Source organism: Oncorhynchus masou, chromosome 32 (assembly GCF_036934945.1).
Source record: "Oncorhynchus masou masou isolate Uvic2021 chromosome 32, UVic_Omas_1.1, whole genome shotgun sequence".
Taxonomy (NCBI): domain Eukaryota; kingdom Metazoa; phylum Chordata; class Actinopteri; order Salmoniformes; family Salmonidae; genus Oncorhynchus; species Oncorhynchus masou.
The window spans coordinates 52,538,106-52,553,780 of NC_088243.1; the positions used below are offsets into that span (position 1 = coordinate 52,538,106).

Consider the following 15,675-nt stretch of genomic DNA (forward strand, 5'->3'; position numbering starts at 1 on the left):
TGCCACAGGGTTCAATTCTTGGACCGACTCTCTTCTCTGTATACATCAATGTGGTCGCTCTTGCTGCTGGTGAGTCTCTGATCCACCTCTACGCAGACGACACCATTCTGTATACTTCTGGCCCTTCTTTGGACACTGTGTTAACAACCCTCCAGGCAAGCTTCAATGCCATACAACCTGGAACCTGGACTCAAACCCAGAATCTCTAGTGGCACAGCTAGCACTGCGATGCAGTGCCTTAACCACTGCGCCACTCGGGAGGCCCGTCGAGAGAGATATACATGGTTATCAAAACGTCACAGTAAGCCTACATGAAACAGCCCTTATTTTAAGTGTTTCTAAAATCCCTTATTGGAAAAATGAATGGTGGAAAACAATTGGAACCATTTCCGTTTGACCGCTAGGTTTCATGGGTATTATGACACCTCTACTGTGGGTCTCTACTTTCCTCATGCAATCCAGGAATTGTGCACAAATCGTTGCGACATGGGACCTTGCATTATCATGCTGAACCATGAGGTGATGGCAGGGGATGAATAACACGACAATGGGCATCAGGATCTCGTCACTGTATCTCTGTGCATTAAAATTTCCTTCGATAAAATGTAATTGTGTTCGTTGTCTGTAGCTTATGCCTGCCCATACCATAACCCCACCACCATGGGGCACAATTGCACGCTCCCTCAATTTGAGACACCTTTGGCATTGTGCTGTTTGACACATTTTAGTGGGCTTTTATTGTCCCCAGCACAAGGTGCATTTGTTGAATCAGCTTGTTGATATGCCACACCTGTCTGGTGGATGGATTATCTTGGAGAACTAACAAGGATGTTAACAAATCTGTGCACAACATTTAAGATAAATAAGCTTTTTGTGAGTATGGAAGATTTCCGGGATCTTTTATTTCAGTTCATGAAACAAGGGACCAACACTTTACATGTTGAGTTTATATTTTTGTTCATTGTATATAATACCATATTTTTTGTGAGAAAACCATCAGTAGAGTTGAAAATGCAAATGTATTTTGCCTTTGGTACATCACAAACACCCTTTAATCTGCAACAAGTCATTTGATGGAAACATAACTCTGCAGCATATTATTTTATGTGGATTTTAGAATATTTGCATGAAAATCTATTGCCAATTGGATCGAAACCTAGCTACAGCTGGTTACATTTATTGGAGGTAGGCCTATATGCTATGGTGCGTTCAGGGTTGGATGTCCGTTCAAAAGATGTTTCCCATTCGGGAACTCGTTTTTTCCCTAGTTCCCAGTTGTTTTGTACTCGGAAATCTCTGACTTCAGTGCGTTCATGACAACTGGGAACACGGGAAGAAACGAGCTCCATCTCGGGACCTCAAGACTCTCTTTGGAACTCCAATTTTCAGACTTGAAGATCACTAACGTCATGATTTTACCTTTTATTTGCCCAAATCAAAGTTGTCTTGAATGTAGCAATAGTCCACGGAAATGTGGACCAGTTATAACGTTTGACATTTCCGAGTTTCCTTGTTCAGATTATTACATGAACGCAGCAATAGCCCACATTTCTGGGAGGTACAGACCTATCCCACAATTCACTCCGGAACATGTATTCTATGGTGCCGAGGAGGACTATAAATCTGCAAGTGCCCTACCAGCGGTCTTTTTGTTTTTGCAGACTTGAGAAGGAAAGGAGGCCCTTTTTCGTTCATGGCAATGGCTGCTTGCGTTTATGGAACTTGGAATGTAGCTTGGCTGGCTGGCCGGCCTTGCTCTGGCCAAACGCTGCGGCGGTTAGATTCGTTCCGCAATGAAGTAGCTATTTAACGTTACCAAGTGAACAGATCGGAAGAATTAAGTTTTCGTCGTCAGGTAAGAGAAATGGCTAAAGTATTAAGTGTCAAGGAAGCTCCTAGCTAAACAAACAAAAATAATGCAAAACTAATGCTGCCTCTAGCCCTGGCTAAAATATATATAGATAGTAATTTAAAATTACGTCCAGCTAACTCGTTTAGCTAACAGTTGTGTTGCATTGGCAGCCATTTACTAGTTTTTGCGATAGGTTTCCAAGGCTAACTAGCCTGTAAAATGACTGGCAAGTTTCACATGCAAGGCCTAATGACACGTGGTGGCGTGAAAAAAATGGGCCTGGTTAAATACTGTAGCCAAGCTGGCTAGCCAATGTAAAACCGAGAACGATACCATTTGTTTTAATGCAATAACATTGTCGCAACTCAGGCATACCATGTCTTTACCCTCACAGGTTGTGCCACCATTCAGGTCTCCAGACATGAGAGGGCTGCAAATGGGAATAACACGATCCCCCTTCAAGGTAGTTGTCTCCCACATCCTTACATTAAAAATGAAAGGTTATTTAGGTTTTCGTGATTGGGTTGTTTTAGTAATCCAGCGGTAGTCAGCTGTACAGGCCAGCCAATGCCTGAACTAGTGTTACACTGCTGGAAGAGGAAGGCTCTGCTAACGTGGCCTGGTCCAGCAGACGCTGTTTTAGTGACTGTTGGTACTGAGCTGTAGTAGAACTGTGCCCTTCTGAGAGTGGTCTGCACCTACACACGGGGGCAGCCCTAGTAGAAGGGTTAACAAAAATACAATTAAAGCAATCCATATGTGTAGATAATTTATTTTAAGTCGTGACATTAATGACCTCATCCTTTGCATTTCATGTAAGCATGGGGACTGAATGAATCGCATCAACTCTTCAGGTGAGCATAAATAACAATTTTGTTTATACAAATGTGATGTACTGTGCCATGATGCTTATTTAACACATCATTCTTATTGTATGGTGAAGATAATTAATTTAAAAACAACTGAGCACTATATTTAAGGCCTGTTACTGTTTACCAAATGTTTTACATCGTTTCAGGTATTGTAAGTTTAGAATTTCCTTTGCATTCCAGGAAAGCATGCGCCGTCAACTCCATTGAAGGTGATTCAACTCTCTTCGATGCGTTTTGAAGGTGAGGATGGCTCAGTAGTTATAGCTAAACGGCATGAACATGTACATTGATGAGAGCGTTATAGCTTTAACCCAGCTTTCTTACTGTTGGTGAAGACTTTTAAACTCTGAGCACAATTTCTAATGGCTGGTATAGTCTACACTGTATTTATCTACTGCTCACTTGGGTTCTTATTCCTCTAATGTAGACTAAGCATGGAACTGCTGGGACTGGATTGATGGTTAAATGGAAAGGGTATTAAAGGTGAGGATGGGAATTGTAATAACTAAACATGTACTGTGCACTGATGAGAGCTTTACAGCTTTAACCCAGCTTTCTTACTGTTGGTGAAGACTTTTAAACTCTGAGCACAATGTAAAATGGTTAATATTTACATTGTAGTCCTACATGACTCACTGTTGGGACTTTAGTCATTTTATTCATTTGCATTTCAGGAAAATCCCAATTTGGTTGGACTGCTTGCATTTCAGCAGGAAATTATCCAGGTAAACTCCATAGCTGATTCAGAATTATTATAGCTACAAAAACATGTACTGTGCACAGAGCTTTATCTCTTTAACCCAGTTTAACTGACTTTGAAACTGAGATTATATGCACATCCCCAATGTCTGTTACTGTATACATTGTATATGAAGGTAATGTACTATAACGTCTACATTGATTTTGAAACCCTAGTGCCGTCATGAAAATGCACTGTGCGGTGATGAGAGCTTTATAGCTTTAACCCAGCTTTCTTACTGTTGGTGAAGACACTATGTTCTAACTCTGAGCACAATTTGTTATGGCCTCTAAATTGAATTTGTATACTATATAAAAATTGTATTTTTATATTAGACTAAGCTTAATCTTAACTTCCTGTCTTTGCATTTCAGGAATACATGTGTATTTGACATTCAATCGAGTTGAAGCATAGGTGAGGGTGGTCAGAAATTGTATCTTAAGAAAATAAACATGTACTTGCAGTGAGTTTATCACCTACTTATTGTATAGTGAAGAACCTTCAGAACATTGGGCACAGTTCTTAATGGCTCACTCCCTATGTTGTGTATGCATTGCTCATATGCATTTTCCTTTGTCCTCCACTGGGATAAGGCAGACAACATGGCACTGCTTGGACTGGATTGATGTTTCGTTGGGTCGATACAAGGTAATGCACAAACATCTGAATTGAATTTTTGAATGTAAGTAGTACATTATATTATACTGTGCATTGAGAGCTTAGTAGCTTTAACCCAGTCTTCTTACTGTTGGTGAAGACTTAAACTCTGAGCACAATTTCGTAATGTCAGATACTGTCTACATGGTATTTACTTGGTACTAATTGGATTCCTTTATTTCTGGTAGACATGCAGATTGTATGGAATGCGATGACTCCATTGAAGGTGAGGCTGGGTCAGATTTTGTTCAGCAAAATTCATTATCACCTACTTAGATTCTGCACTAAACAATATGTGACCCTGAGCACAGTTCTTTCCTGAGTTGCTCACTGTCTACATTCTTGTGTTTGTCTTCCAAAGACAGAAAAAGCAGGAAGCTGCTTGGACAGTAATTGATGCTTGAGCTTTATTCAAGTTATGTACCTATAAGATCTTCAGGCAGTTTATATAAAATAAAAAAAAAATCAGGGAGAATAGAACATGGCTTCAGTTCATGTAGTTAATCTACCTCAATCTGACTAGTAGAGCTGAGATGCTTGCATTTGCAATATGTTGAATGTATATTGATGTGTCAACAGGATTGTTTCTTTCTGGACGTAAGTGGGGAACAATGTTACATCCTGCAGATTGACGAAACTCCAGGCCAGACTGTTTGGCTCAGCCGCCACCAGCTGTGTTCACATGGCCCTTTGATACATCTAACCCTGGAGTGTCACTGCATAATCCTCTTGCAATGTCAGTGGTTTCTGAACAAGTGTACCACATAATGAATTGAATGTATGGTCCCAACTGTATAGACAGTGGAACAGTGTCAAGCGGTGAACAATAAAATTGACTTTTGTAAATGTATTTTGTTTTTAATTATAATTGATTATAATTGATTTTGGTTAATAGCATTGAGGTTTCTATTGAAGTAATGATAACTGGTAACCAAATGATCTTTTCACAAACATGCTGTGGGGATTTGACTGATGGTTATACCGAAGAACTCTAGTTCTTACATTGAGTTTGTTATATAACCAAACCAGGGCCATGTTGAGTAACTGACTGTTGCAGCTCATTTTAATGGATGATGCTGATCTAATTGCCGATTCTGCATGTTTTCTACGTGGGCTTTTTCTAGCTGAACAGCCTGTTCTGACCCCCCCTTTGTCAATCTAAATTGACTGCCTTGTATCCCTATCTAGGGGAGGGAGAATGTAGACTTTCTATATACAGTGGTTATATATATTGTGTAGCACTTTAATTCTAAATATATTTGATAGTGTAGCTCAATTGTCCACTGTGTGGACGTTTAACTGGTAGGCCTGAACACCCAACGATACTACCTACAGGGAGTCGTTGTGGAGTGGTGCCAGGAAATAACCTTATTAAGTAAAAGCTGATTGTCGACTTTTGGAAACGGCAGCGAGAGCACGTCTTCGTCTACATCGAGGGTGACGAGCTTCATGTTCCTAGGTGTGCACATCCCTGACATCCTGAAATCATCCATCCACACACATGGTGTGAAGGTACAACAGTCAACTCAGGAGGCAGAAATTGAGGCTTTGCCCCTCAAACCCTTAGGGACTTCACAGATGCACAGTCGAGAGCATCCTGTTGGGCTGTGTTGCCGCATAGTACAGCATTTGCACCGTCCGCAACTGCATGGCTCCCCAGAGCGTGGTGTGGTCAGCCCAACGCATCGCTAGCGGCTTGTTCACCCCGCAACTATCTGGAAGGCGGAAACCGTACAGGTGCATCTGGAACCAAGATACAGGAGAAAACGCCCTCTCCAGGCCAGAATGTTAGTCACCGCTAGCCTGCCCTGGACTTAATCATTGTTGCTAGCTGCCACCCGGTACTCTACCCTGCACGTTTAAAAACTGCTGCCCTAAATGTGCATAATCATTGAATACTAGTCACACTGTTTACCCACTTCCTATGTATACTGAACAAAAATATAAATGCAACAATTTCATAGGAAATCAGTTGATTGAAATAAAATCATTAGGCCCTAATCTATAGATTTAACAAGACTGGGCAGTGGCACAACCATCGGTGGGCCTGGGAGGGAATAGGCCCATCCACTTGGGTTCCAGGCCCACCCACTGGGGAGCCAGACCCAACCAGTCAAGAGTTTTTTTTTTTTCCTCAAAAGGGCAAATACTCCTCAGCAGCACACCCCTTCCTCAGACGATCACACAGGTGAAGAAGCAAGATGTGGAGGTCCTGGGCAGTGTGGTTTCACGTGGTCTGTGGTTGTGAGGCCAGTTGAAGGTACTGGCAAATTCTCTGAAATGTTGAGGCGGCTAGTATAGAAATGAACATTGAATTATCTGGAAACAGTTCTGTTGGATATTCCTGCAGTCAGCATGCCAATTGCACGCTCCCTCAACTTGAGACATCTGTGGCATTGTGTTGTGTGACAAAACTGCACATGTTAGAGTGGCCTTTTATTGTCCCCAGCACAAGGTGCACATGTTTGAAGATCATGCTGTTTAATCTTGGTATATCACACCTGTCAGGAGGATGGATTATCTTGACAAAGGAGAAATGCTCACTAACAGGGATCTAGACATATTTGTGCACAACATTTGAGAGAAATAAGCTTTTTATGCCAATGGAACATTTCTGGGATCTTTCATTTCAGCTCATGAAACATGTGACCAACACTTTACATTTTGCATTTATATTTTTGTTCAGTATATATACTGTATTCTAGTCAAGGCTGATCCTATATAACTACTGCAGTACACGCCTTTTCTATTCATATACTGTCTATATACACCATTATTTACATATATATTGTATATATTTATATTCTGACATTGCTTGTTTTATTTTTCTTCAATTCTTTCTTTTCATTTTTGTGTATTGTCTTGTATTGTTAGGTGTTACTGCACTGTTGGAGCTAGAAACATAAGCATTTCACTGCACCTGCGATAACATTCCACAAAATATGTATACACGACCAATACATTTTGATTTGATACCGTATGTACGGTCGTGGCCAAATGTTTTGAGAATGACAAGTATTAATTTTCACAAAGTCTGCTGCCTCAGTGTCTTTAGATATTTTTGTCAGATGTTACTATGGAATACTGCAGTATAATTACAAGCATTTCATACGTGTGAAAGGCTTTTATTGACAATTACATGAAGTTGATGCAAAGAGTCAATATTTGCAATTTCTTTTTTTTGTTTTGAATTTGACCCCCTTTTCTCCCCAATTTCGTGGTATCCAATTATTAGTAGTTACTATCTTTTCTCATTGCTACAACTCCCGTACGGGCTCTGGAGAGACGAAGGTCGAAAGCCATGCGTCCTCCGAATCACAACCCAACCAACCATGCGCATCCAACCCGGAAGCCAGAAGCACCAATGTGTCGGAGGAAACACAGTGCACCTGGCGACCTGGTTAGCGTGCACTGCGCCCGGCCCGCCCCTGGAGTCGCTAGTGCGCGATGAGACAAGGATATCCCTACCGGCCAAACCCTCCCTAACCCGGACGACGCTAGACCAATTGTGCGTCGTCCCACGGACATCCCGGTCGCGGCCGGCTGAGACAGAGCCAGCCGCGACCAGAGTCTCTCGTGGCACAGCTAACATTGTGATGCAGTGCCCTAGACCACTGCACCACCTGGGAGGCCCCTTTAGGTGCAATCTTACTGGCAGCAATATCCTTGCATGTGAAGCCCTTTTTGTGCAAAGCAATGATGACGGCACATGTTTCCTTGCAGGTAACCATGATTGACAGAGGAAAAACAATGATTCCAAGCACCACCCTCTTGAAGCTTCCAGTCTGTTATTCGAACTCAATCAGCATGACATAGTGATCTCCAGCATTGTCCTCGTCAACACTCACACCTGTGTTAACGAGAGAATCACTGACATGATGTCAGCTGATCCTTTTGTGGCAGGGCTGAAATGCAGTGGAAATGTTTTTGGGTGATTCAGTTCATTTGCAATTGCAAAGAGGGACATTGCAATTAATTGCAATTCATCTGATCACTCAAGTTCTCTCACGTCACCCCGCTCCTCCGCTCTCTCCACTGGCTTCCAGTTGAAGCTCGCATCCGCTACAAGACCATGGTGCTTGCCTACGGAGCTGTGAGGGGAACGGCACCGCAGTACCTCCAGGCTCTGATCAGGCCCTACACCCAAACAAGGGCACTGCGTTCATCCAGCTCTGGCCTGCTCGCCTCCCTACCACTGAGGAAGTACAGTTCCCGCTCAGCCCAGTCAAAACTGTTCGCTGCTCTGGCCCCCCAATGGTGGAACAAACTCCCTCACGACGCCAGGACAGCGGAGTCAATCACCACCTTCCGGAGACACCTGAAACCCCACCTCTTTAAGGAATACCTAGGATAGGATAAAGTAATCCTTCTCACCCCCCCCCTTAAATTATTTAGATGCACTATTGTAAAGTGGCTGTTCCACTGGATGTCATAAGGTGAATTCACCAATTTGTAAGTCGCTCTGGATAAGAGCGTCTGCCAAATGACTTAAATGTAAATGTAAATCACTCTTCATAACATTCTGGAGTATATGCTTTGTGAAAATTTATATTTGTGTCATTCTCAAAACTTTCGGCCAGGACTGAAGAGGTCATATGTGCTGCACATGAATTGAATCGACCCGACCCGGAGGGGGGCGCCCGTGCTTTGCTGCAGCGCAACGCTGTCCATGAGGAGCAGAGCTCGATCCGGTCCACGATTGGCCAATGGAATTCCACATCAGTTCTTGGAAACTTCTATACTGCTCCTCATGGCAAAAGGATGCAGAAGGGCACACCAGGGATGAGGTGAGAGAAGTAAGCCCGAAATAGAAGTAAACCCGAAAACTTGACCATTAGGCCTACCTGTTATTTACCTTTTTTTGCGAGAACAGATTTTTTTGTTAAACGTTTTATTAGACAGTATTTTGCCGCGATGTCATTGATATGATATTGAAGTAAATTGTATTTACATTTCCCGCGTGACGGATAACCTGAATACCAGTATACTTTATTGTACAAGACATTTGATTAATACGTCAGACTTTACAGTGAACCATTGTGTTTACAAACAGTTTGTGGAAAGCGTCTGCCTGGCAGAGGACAACACGTGAGTATGCCCACTAATCTGCGCCCTTCACTCAAATTGCGTGTGTATGATCATTAAATTATGTCAGTGTGGCTATGTAATTTAAACGTCATTGGGTCAACTCAATCAAGTCTCTAGATGTTATACTGTACTTTTGTCATTGAATTCTCTATTTTGCCGATTTTCTTCAGTACAGACACAAACTGCAGTTTGCTGAAAATGTTCTCTAAGGATGGATGTCTGGCTGTGTGTACAGTGATATTAATGATTCTAACATCAAGCGAGGCTAGAGGTAAGATAAACTGCTTATTATCTTACTGTAGTGTTACTACATTGTAACATTGTCCCGCAAATAACCTAATGAAATATGTGGAAAGAATTATCATGTTTCGTCTGTCCTCATTGATGTACAAATACTTATGAAAATGGATATCCATATGAAAATCTGAATAATACATGTGTGACTCACATTTATGACAGATAATATCATCTTTTAAATGTTATTTTTTGGCACCGTAGTCTGTTTCCACAGACTATTGTCAGTGAATTTGTTTGAGAATGTTTGTGTCTGCAACACTGAGAGACAGAGTCTACACTCCACCTAGAGTGACCTCTTCTATCACATGTTTAATTCACAGGAATTTATTTAACAATTCTGTGAACTCTACTTGGCTTCCAACCCCACATTCAAATTTGCCCTAAGGTCAACAGAAACAAAAAAATCCTCTCAGTGGTAATGTGTTTAATGATTAACTGCGCACCCAGAGAGAGTGGCCCTGTGCCGTGTTTACAGACAAAACATAGACCATGGGGCTGCACATAAATGTGGCTTTTGAAGAAGCCCAGTTTGCATCAGCGGAGGGAGGCCGTCAGAAACCAAACAAGCATGCCTTTTCTTGAAATCGTTGCAGGAATTTAGAGGTGCATAAGTTTGTATCTCCTGCCAAGTTGAAGAGCAGTTAGCGTACATCAAAGCAGGGCTGATGACACCTACTGGGCTGTGTGCGTAAACCAGGGGAAGAAGCCTCTGTGATCCTCTATTATACCCTGCTGACTGTACTAGACTCAGGGTCACTGGCATTGCAATGTCCCCATGGGAAACATTCTTTTCACACGACTTCGATACCGAAGTGAGTTTTTTTAGCAGGTTAGGAGACTGAGGTTAAGGTTAGGAAATGGGTTAGGGTTAGCGAAAATGCTCTCCTAACCTGCTTCGAAAATCACTTTGAATCGAAGTGGCATGAAAAGATTGTGTCCCATGTCCCCATAGTGGCAGGAAATAGAAACTGCGTTCAACATGCAACGTGCCCAGTCCAAGGGGAATGGCTATTGGTTGTTTGATTTGAAACAACATTTTATTTTGTATTGTAATATATATTCTACTGGAATTCCCTTTTGATGTTAATATGGAAATGAATTGACTATGTGGATTTGAGTGTGATGCAAATGTTTCGAAATCAGGTTCAAGGATTTCTTGACTGTTTTAAAAAACAACAACATTTTATTCAGTTCAGTAATGACACCTGTGATATGTTTTAAAAGTTGGCCCCTACTGTAGAATTCTCAAACTTTTGTGTCTCATGGTTTTAGTCTATCATCATCCAGGTGGGCTGTAACTAAAGCTACCTGATCACATTCAGAGAGGCCACCACCACCACAAGACTGCTGGGCAAATCAGATAGATCTTGACCTTACTCTGTGGAGTAATCAGTCCATTGTTTTCTCTGTTGACCCTGGTATCTGCTCACTGCACTTCTTTCACATTGTGTGGCTGTGTGTGTGTACGTGTGCTGGAGTGGGTGGGTGGTAGAAGGAAATACACACACACAATCTGTGTTGTCCTTAGATTGCTCCTTTCCTTTCTGCCTTGTCGGAGTTATCCTAGGAATGCCATGTCAGAGCCCAGGACGTTATGCAGTGTGTGTCTCTCTCTGGCAATGTAGATAAAAGGTGTCATGTGGGACGTCTGAGTCTGGAATGGGTGCATTGTAAAGTGTTGCTTGTGATCCAGGTGAGAGATGCAGCCTATTGGGTTTCTTCTCAGTTTTAGGGATTGTTCTGGGCTAGCCTGATATACAAATACCTCTTGTTACTCCGGTAGGTCAGATCAAAAATTGACAATCCTAATTTCATTGAGATTTTTTTTCTCCCAGCAGAGAAAGTCATTTTTTTGAAGGGCTTCCACTTATCTGCATGAGTGTGCTTGACATAACTGTTATCATACAGCGTTTCCAGTTTCGCAATGAAGGTTTAATCCAAAGTTCAGTTTTCCCATTTTCACGGTAGGTATACTCAACTATTCAAAGTTATGACTCCCAAGAGTGCTATAAGCAGGGCTTCGCGAGAGAAAGTCCAGGCACCATGCATGCGATTTGCCGCTGATAAAAACAAGTTCATGCTGGCTGGCCCTCAATGAATGAAGAGTGATGCAGGAGCTAGGCACCTTGGATCGGATACCATAGATACGCTCCACACACCCGCCAACGGAGATAAAGTGCAAACACAGACAGTTTGCGGAATGTTCTGGCTCCTCTCTCTCCCTCATGCCGTCACATAGTTTCTGTTCCTCACTGGCTCGTTTTGACATTTGGATTGGAGAGAAGTGGCCCACATTGACTGTGAGTGAGCCTCCCACGGGTGCTAAGGCTCTAGCTAGCCTAGCTGCCAACCCAATGCAGTTCAGCCCAGCCCCCGGTGCTCACCTGTTCTCTCACCCAGTGTCATGGCTCTGTGCCGGGCTATCACAGCTCCAGGACCAGCCAGCCGCCTGCCGGACGTGAATGCTCAGATGGGCCTGGTGATTGCTGGCTTGGCTCTGAGCCGATTTGAAGGACCAAGTCAAGCAGACCGTATCAAAAGCTAATAAGTCGGAAGCCGTTTGATTTATGTACTTCCACTCAGCAGTACAAAACTCTCTGAAGAAACAGTGTTTCTATCTCAGACTCAGCGACAGCCACATGTCTCTTCTTTTTCTTTTTTTCTTTCTTGGACATCCATCAAAGAATCCGCCTTGCGCTTAAGCCTTTCAATCTGAAAATGGTTTTGAGGAGTCTATTTGGTGTTAAATGAGACATAGTAACATGCTGCATACTGCACGGTGAGGGAGTTTTTGTGTCATGGCCCAATGGCCTCTCCTCTCAGAGACCTCACAGCACAGAAAGGCCTTCTGGCCACTCAAGATCCCTAAACAACCTTGTAACAACTTAATAAATATGAGATTATTGGATTCAACTGATAGGCCAGGAAATTAAGCCTGGCTTGTTGCTGTTTATTTCCAGTTCAGGTCATCCATCCTGTCAATGCTGCAATAAGCAGTAGTCTACTACTTAGTACACTCAGTGATGAAGTCTTCTGGGGCTGTAGTAATACTAAACAGAGCTCCCTATCACTGCTGTGGGCCTCTCTCACCAGGTGTCATGCTCTTCCAGCTCATTAGGCAGATAATGGTGGATAATGTGGCACTGCAGGCCTCCTGCTTATCACAACGCCTGGCTGCTGATTATATACAGCCTCTGCTGGAGCAATGGGGACTAACTGGAGACTGGAGACTGGGTTGGCCTCAGCAGCCTTTGATGGACAGCAGCTCAGTCTGACACAATTCTACTTGTTGAGTAAAATTCCAATTATATCTATGATGAGTCCACAGTGTTCTGTCAGTTTTCTTCCGTAGCTCCCTTATCTTCAGAACATCATCAGTGCTCATCTCTTTCCCTGATCCATCTGAGTGCTATTTGCTAGTACCTCTTCCAGCTGGATGTCTGATTCTGCGCAGGGTTGAACGTGTGCACACAGTTAAACAGTATCACATGCCCGTCCAGTCTTCACACCGAGGACTTGACTGTTCCAGAAGAACGATTAGGGTTGCAAAGGGAGAGCATATTAATGGAAACGTTCAAATTTACCAGTAAACTACGAGATTTGATGTAATCTATCACAAGACATCTAGTGGCCCTTTTGGTTATTTCAGATTATCACAGGTGTCTGTTATAATCTCTGGCCCTCTGTGTGGATTTATCACATATAAAATATATGAAATAATTAAATAACATGATTGTAAAATAAGAAATAGTACAAAGCTGTAAAACACTGTCCTAAATATAAACCATAAACAGTGAATACCATTGGTGTTTAATATGAGGGTTTCAACATGAAATATTTTTTTACAAACTAAGATTTATTTGACTATTTCAATATGTATTTGTTGGGAATGTTTTGGCGTCAAACTGGTGTCAGTTGGAAGTAGTCCCAATAGTTGGAAGTTGCAGAGTTAAATGAAAATAATTTAATTGTTGATTAAATGCTTTTTTCATTAATTTGGCTATTTTCTCTTGAACCATATGGTCTATCTACTAGAAACTCATGGACAATATGGACACCGATATAATCAATGAATACTGTATATTAATCAATGTTATTTTAAGTTATTCAAGTATACATTTCCAAAGTTTGATTTTCTTTTAATGTCACATCTTTTGTAATAATGGTCGGAACAAGGCGCAGTGTATGTAGAGTTCCACATATTTATTAAAGACTAAAGTGAAACTTTAGCCAAGAGAAAAGAAATAAAGAATAAACGAAACGTGACTAACAATGCAGTGCTAACAGACAACTAAACATAAACAATATCCCATAACCCACAGGGGGAAAAAATGCTACTTAAGTATGATCCCCAATTAGAGACAACGATAACCAGCTGCCTCTAATTGGGAATCATACAAATCACCAACATAGAAAATAAACCTATAACCCCACATAGAAAATATAAACTAGAACAACACCCCAGTCACGCCCTGACCTACTCTACCATAGAAAATAAAAGCTTTCTATGGTCAGGACGTGACATTTATTTACAAAAATTACTGAAGATTCCGGTAACTTTGGTAAATTACTGGTAACATTGCAACCCTACAGCGACTGATGTCAGCAAGGATATAATATAATGCTAATGTGGCTGATGGTTTAAATTATGGTTCATGGGTCAAGCATAGAAGAAAACTGTTTTTTGTTGTTGTCAATTTTGTAGATGGAGGGAACTCAAACCATTACTGTGGGCCTGGCCTATACAAGCATGTTGTCCACCATGATGACACTGCTAAAGGATTTGTCAGGTGTTACACAGTTACATTTTACAACACACATGCTCCCATTCAAAGTTAACACAAAGCCCACCTCGTTTGCGATTGTATTTTAATGTACTTATTTTTTGGCCTGGGAACCGACAGCTTGGCTGATGCTCCTGACTGTGTGTGTTCTCTGGCTCCATAAAGCTTCGTTATTAGATTTGAACATGATTTTCATTGTGGCAGATCTCAGAGTGTGTGGTGCACAAACCAATGTGTTAACATCCGGCTCTTACAAGTCCACATGAACACAGCTTGCCAAACCTCATTTTGTATCTCTCACTCCATATTTTTTTTATGTTTGTTTTGAAGTAGGTCCCAGTCTTCTTTGTAGTTGTGATCTCTGTTAAACGTGTGCACTTAAAACAAGTCTGTGGTGTTTCGCGTGAGGGGAATGGAACTTTACGTAAACAAGGCAGTTAATGAGCTGCATTTGGTTTGAAACGTATTGCTTGAGCACGGCTATTAGAGAAGTGTTTGGTATTTATAGTGGAGGCATAAAAAACACAAAGGTTAGCGGCGGGTGTTCAAACATTCCTCACCCTGGTTTAGATAAAGGCCCCACTCCGCTGGAGGTCAGCGAGATGTCATCTTGCGTGGACCCTGTTTGTGTGCTCTTTACCTACTTGAGCCCAGAACTGCACTGTTTGCACAGGTGGGGAGAGGGCACCTTGGAGTGAATTGTTCTCTCCATTCCCGTGGACTTAACTTGTCGGAGCAGTGTGCTTGCACAAGACCAGTGAGGCTGAGTGTTCGACACGAGCAATTTGTTCTTGATGTGGGGCCCCTCTTCCTAATGGAAGCTTGCTTTGTTGCAGTCTCTTTGTCCCTGGGTAAAGGTGGGATTACACAGCCTTTAACTAGGGGGATTTCAGAACCCTTCCAACCATCACCACTCATCATAGCCCTACACTCTGGGCATTTTATAATGTCACAGAAAAGAAGCAGGGAATATGCCCATTCCGTGCATTTGTCCCATTGACTCAGGGCAGTGGACGGCTTCTCTTTAGAATCCTGTGGTTTTCTCAGAACACCGACATTCCAGGCATTTAGAACCTGTGGCTCAACGGAAGGGCCTCCTTAATGGCTTTCATCCCCGGCTCTGCTGCTGCTTCACCCATTCAATGGCATGGCCCACTTCTGCCTGGCCCTGGTTCAGCGCCATAGGTTACACAATGTTCTGGGACTAAGCAGCAAAGAAAACATGCTCTACAACAAGGAAGACGGGCCTCTCTTCAGTCTGCTACCAATAAGTGGCCATACATAGAGCTTAAAGTGTACCCTGATGAAAGAGAGAGAGGGAGCGCCCACCCGGCCCTACTCTGAGCCGACAGCAGCAGCAGGTTTGGGTAAAGCAGTGGTGAGAGT

The 15,675-nt window shown here is 42.4% G+C and overlaps 1 protein-coding gene, 1 long non-coding RNA gene and 1 other non-coding gene across 4 annotated transcripts in view; all 3 read left to right on the forward strand.

Annotated features, from left to right (window-relative positions):
• Positions 1-1,641: 1,641 nt before the first annotated feature.
• Positions 1,642-4,970, forward strand: LOC135526180 (uncharacterized). Of its 2 annotated transcripts, XR_010453258.1 has the most exons (10): positions 1,642-1,855; positions 2,247-2,315; positions 2,673-2,706; positions 2,905-2,964; positions 3,152-3,207; positions 3,399-3,449; positions 3,837-3,877; positions 4,057-4,111; positions 4,309-4,346; positions 4,700-4,970. It is a non-coding gene; the product is annotated as an uncharacterized LOC135526180 (long non-coding RNA). The 2 variants fall into 2 exon arrangements; XR_010453259.1 differs by lacking the exon at positions 2,673-2,706.
• Positions 2,389-2,588, forward strand: LOC135527302 (small nucleolar RNA SNORA74). The gene has a single exon (XR_010453420.1). It is a non-coding gene; the product is annotated as a small nucleolar RNA SNORA74 (small nucleolar RNA).
• A 3,899-nt stretch (positions 4,971-8,869) lies between the features above and the next one.
• Positions 8,870-15,675, forward strand: part of LOC135526181 (fibroblast growth factor receptor-like 1) — a 65,500-nt gene continuing 58,694 nt past the window's right edge. The window contains exons 1-2 of the mRNA XM_064954330.1: positions 8,870-9,208; positions 9,379-9,479. Of these exons, the coding sequence (XP_064810402.1) occupies positions 9,407-9,479 (73 nt within the window). The 5' untranslated portion in view covers positions 8,870-9,208; positions 9,379-9,406. The remainder of the gene's footprint in view (positions 9,209-9,378; positions 9,480-15,675) is intronic.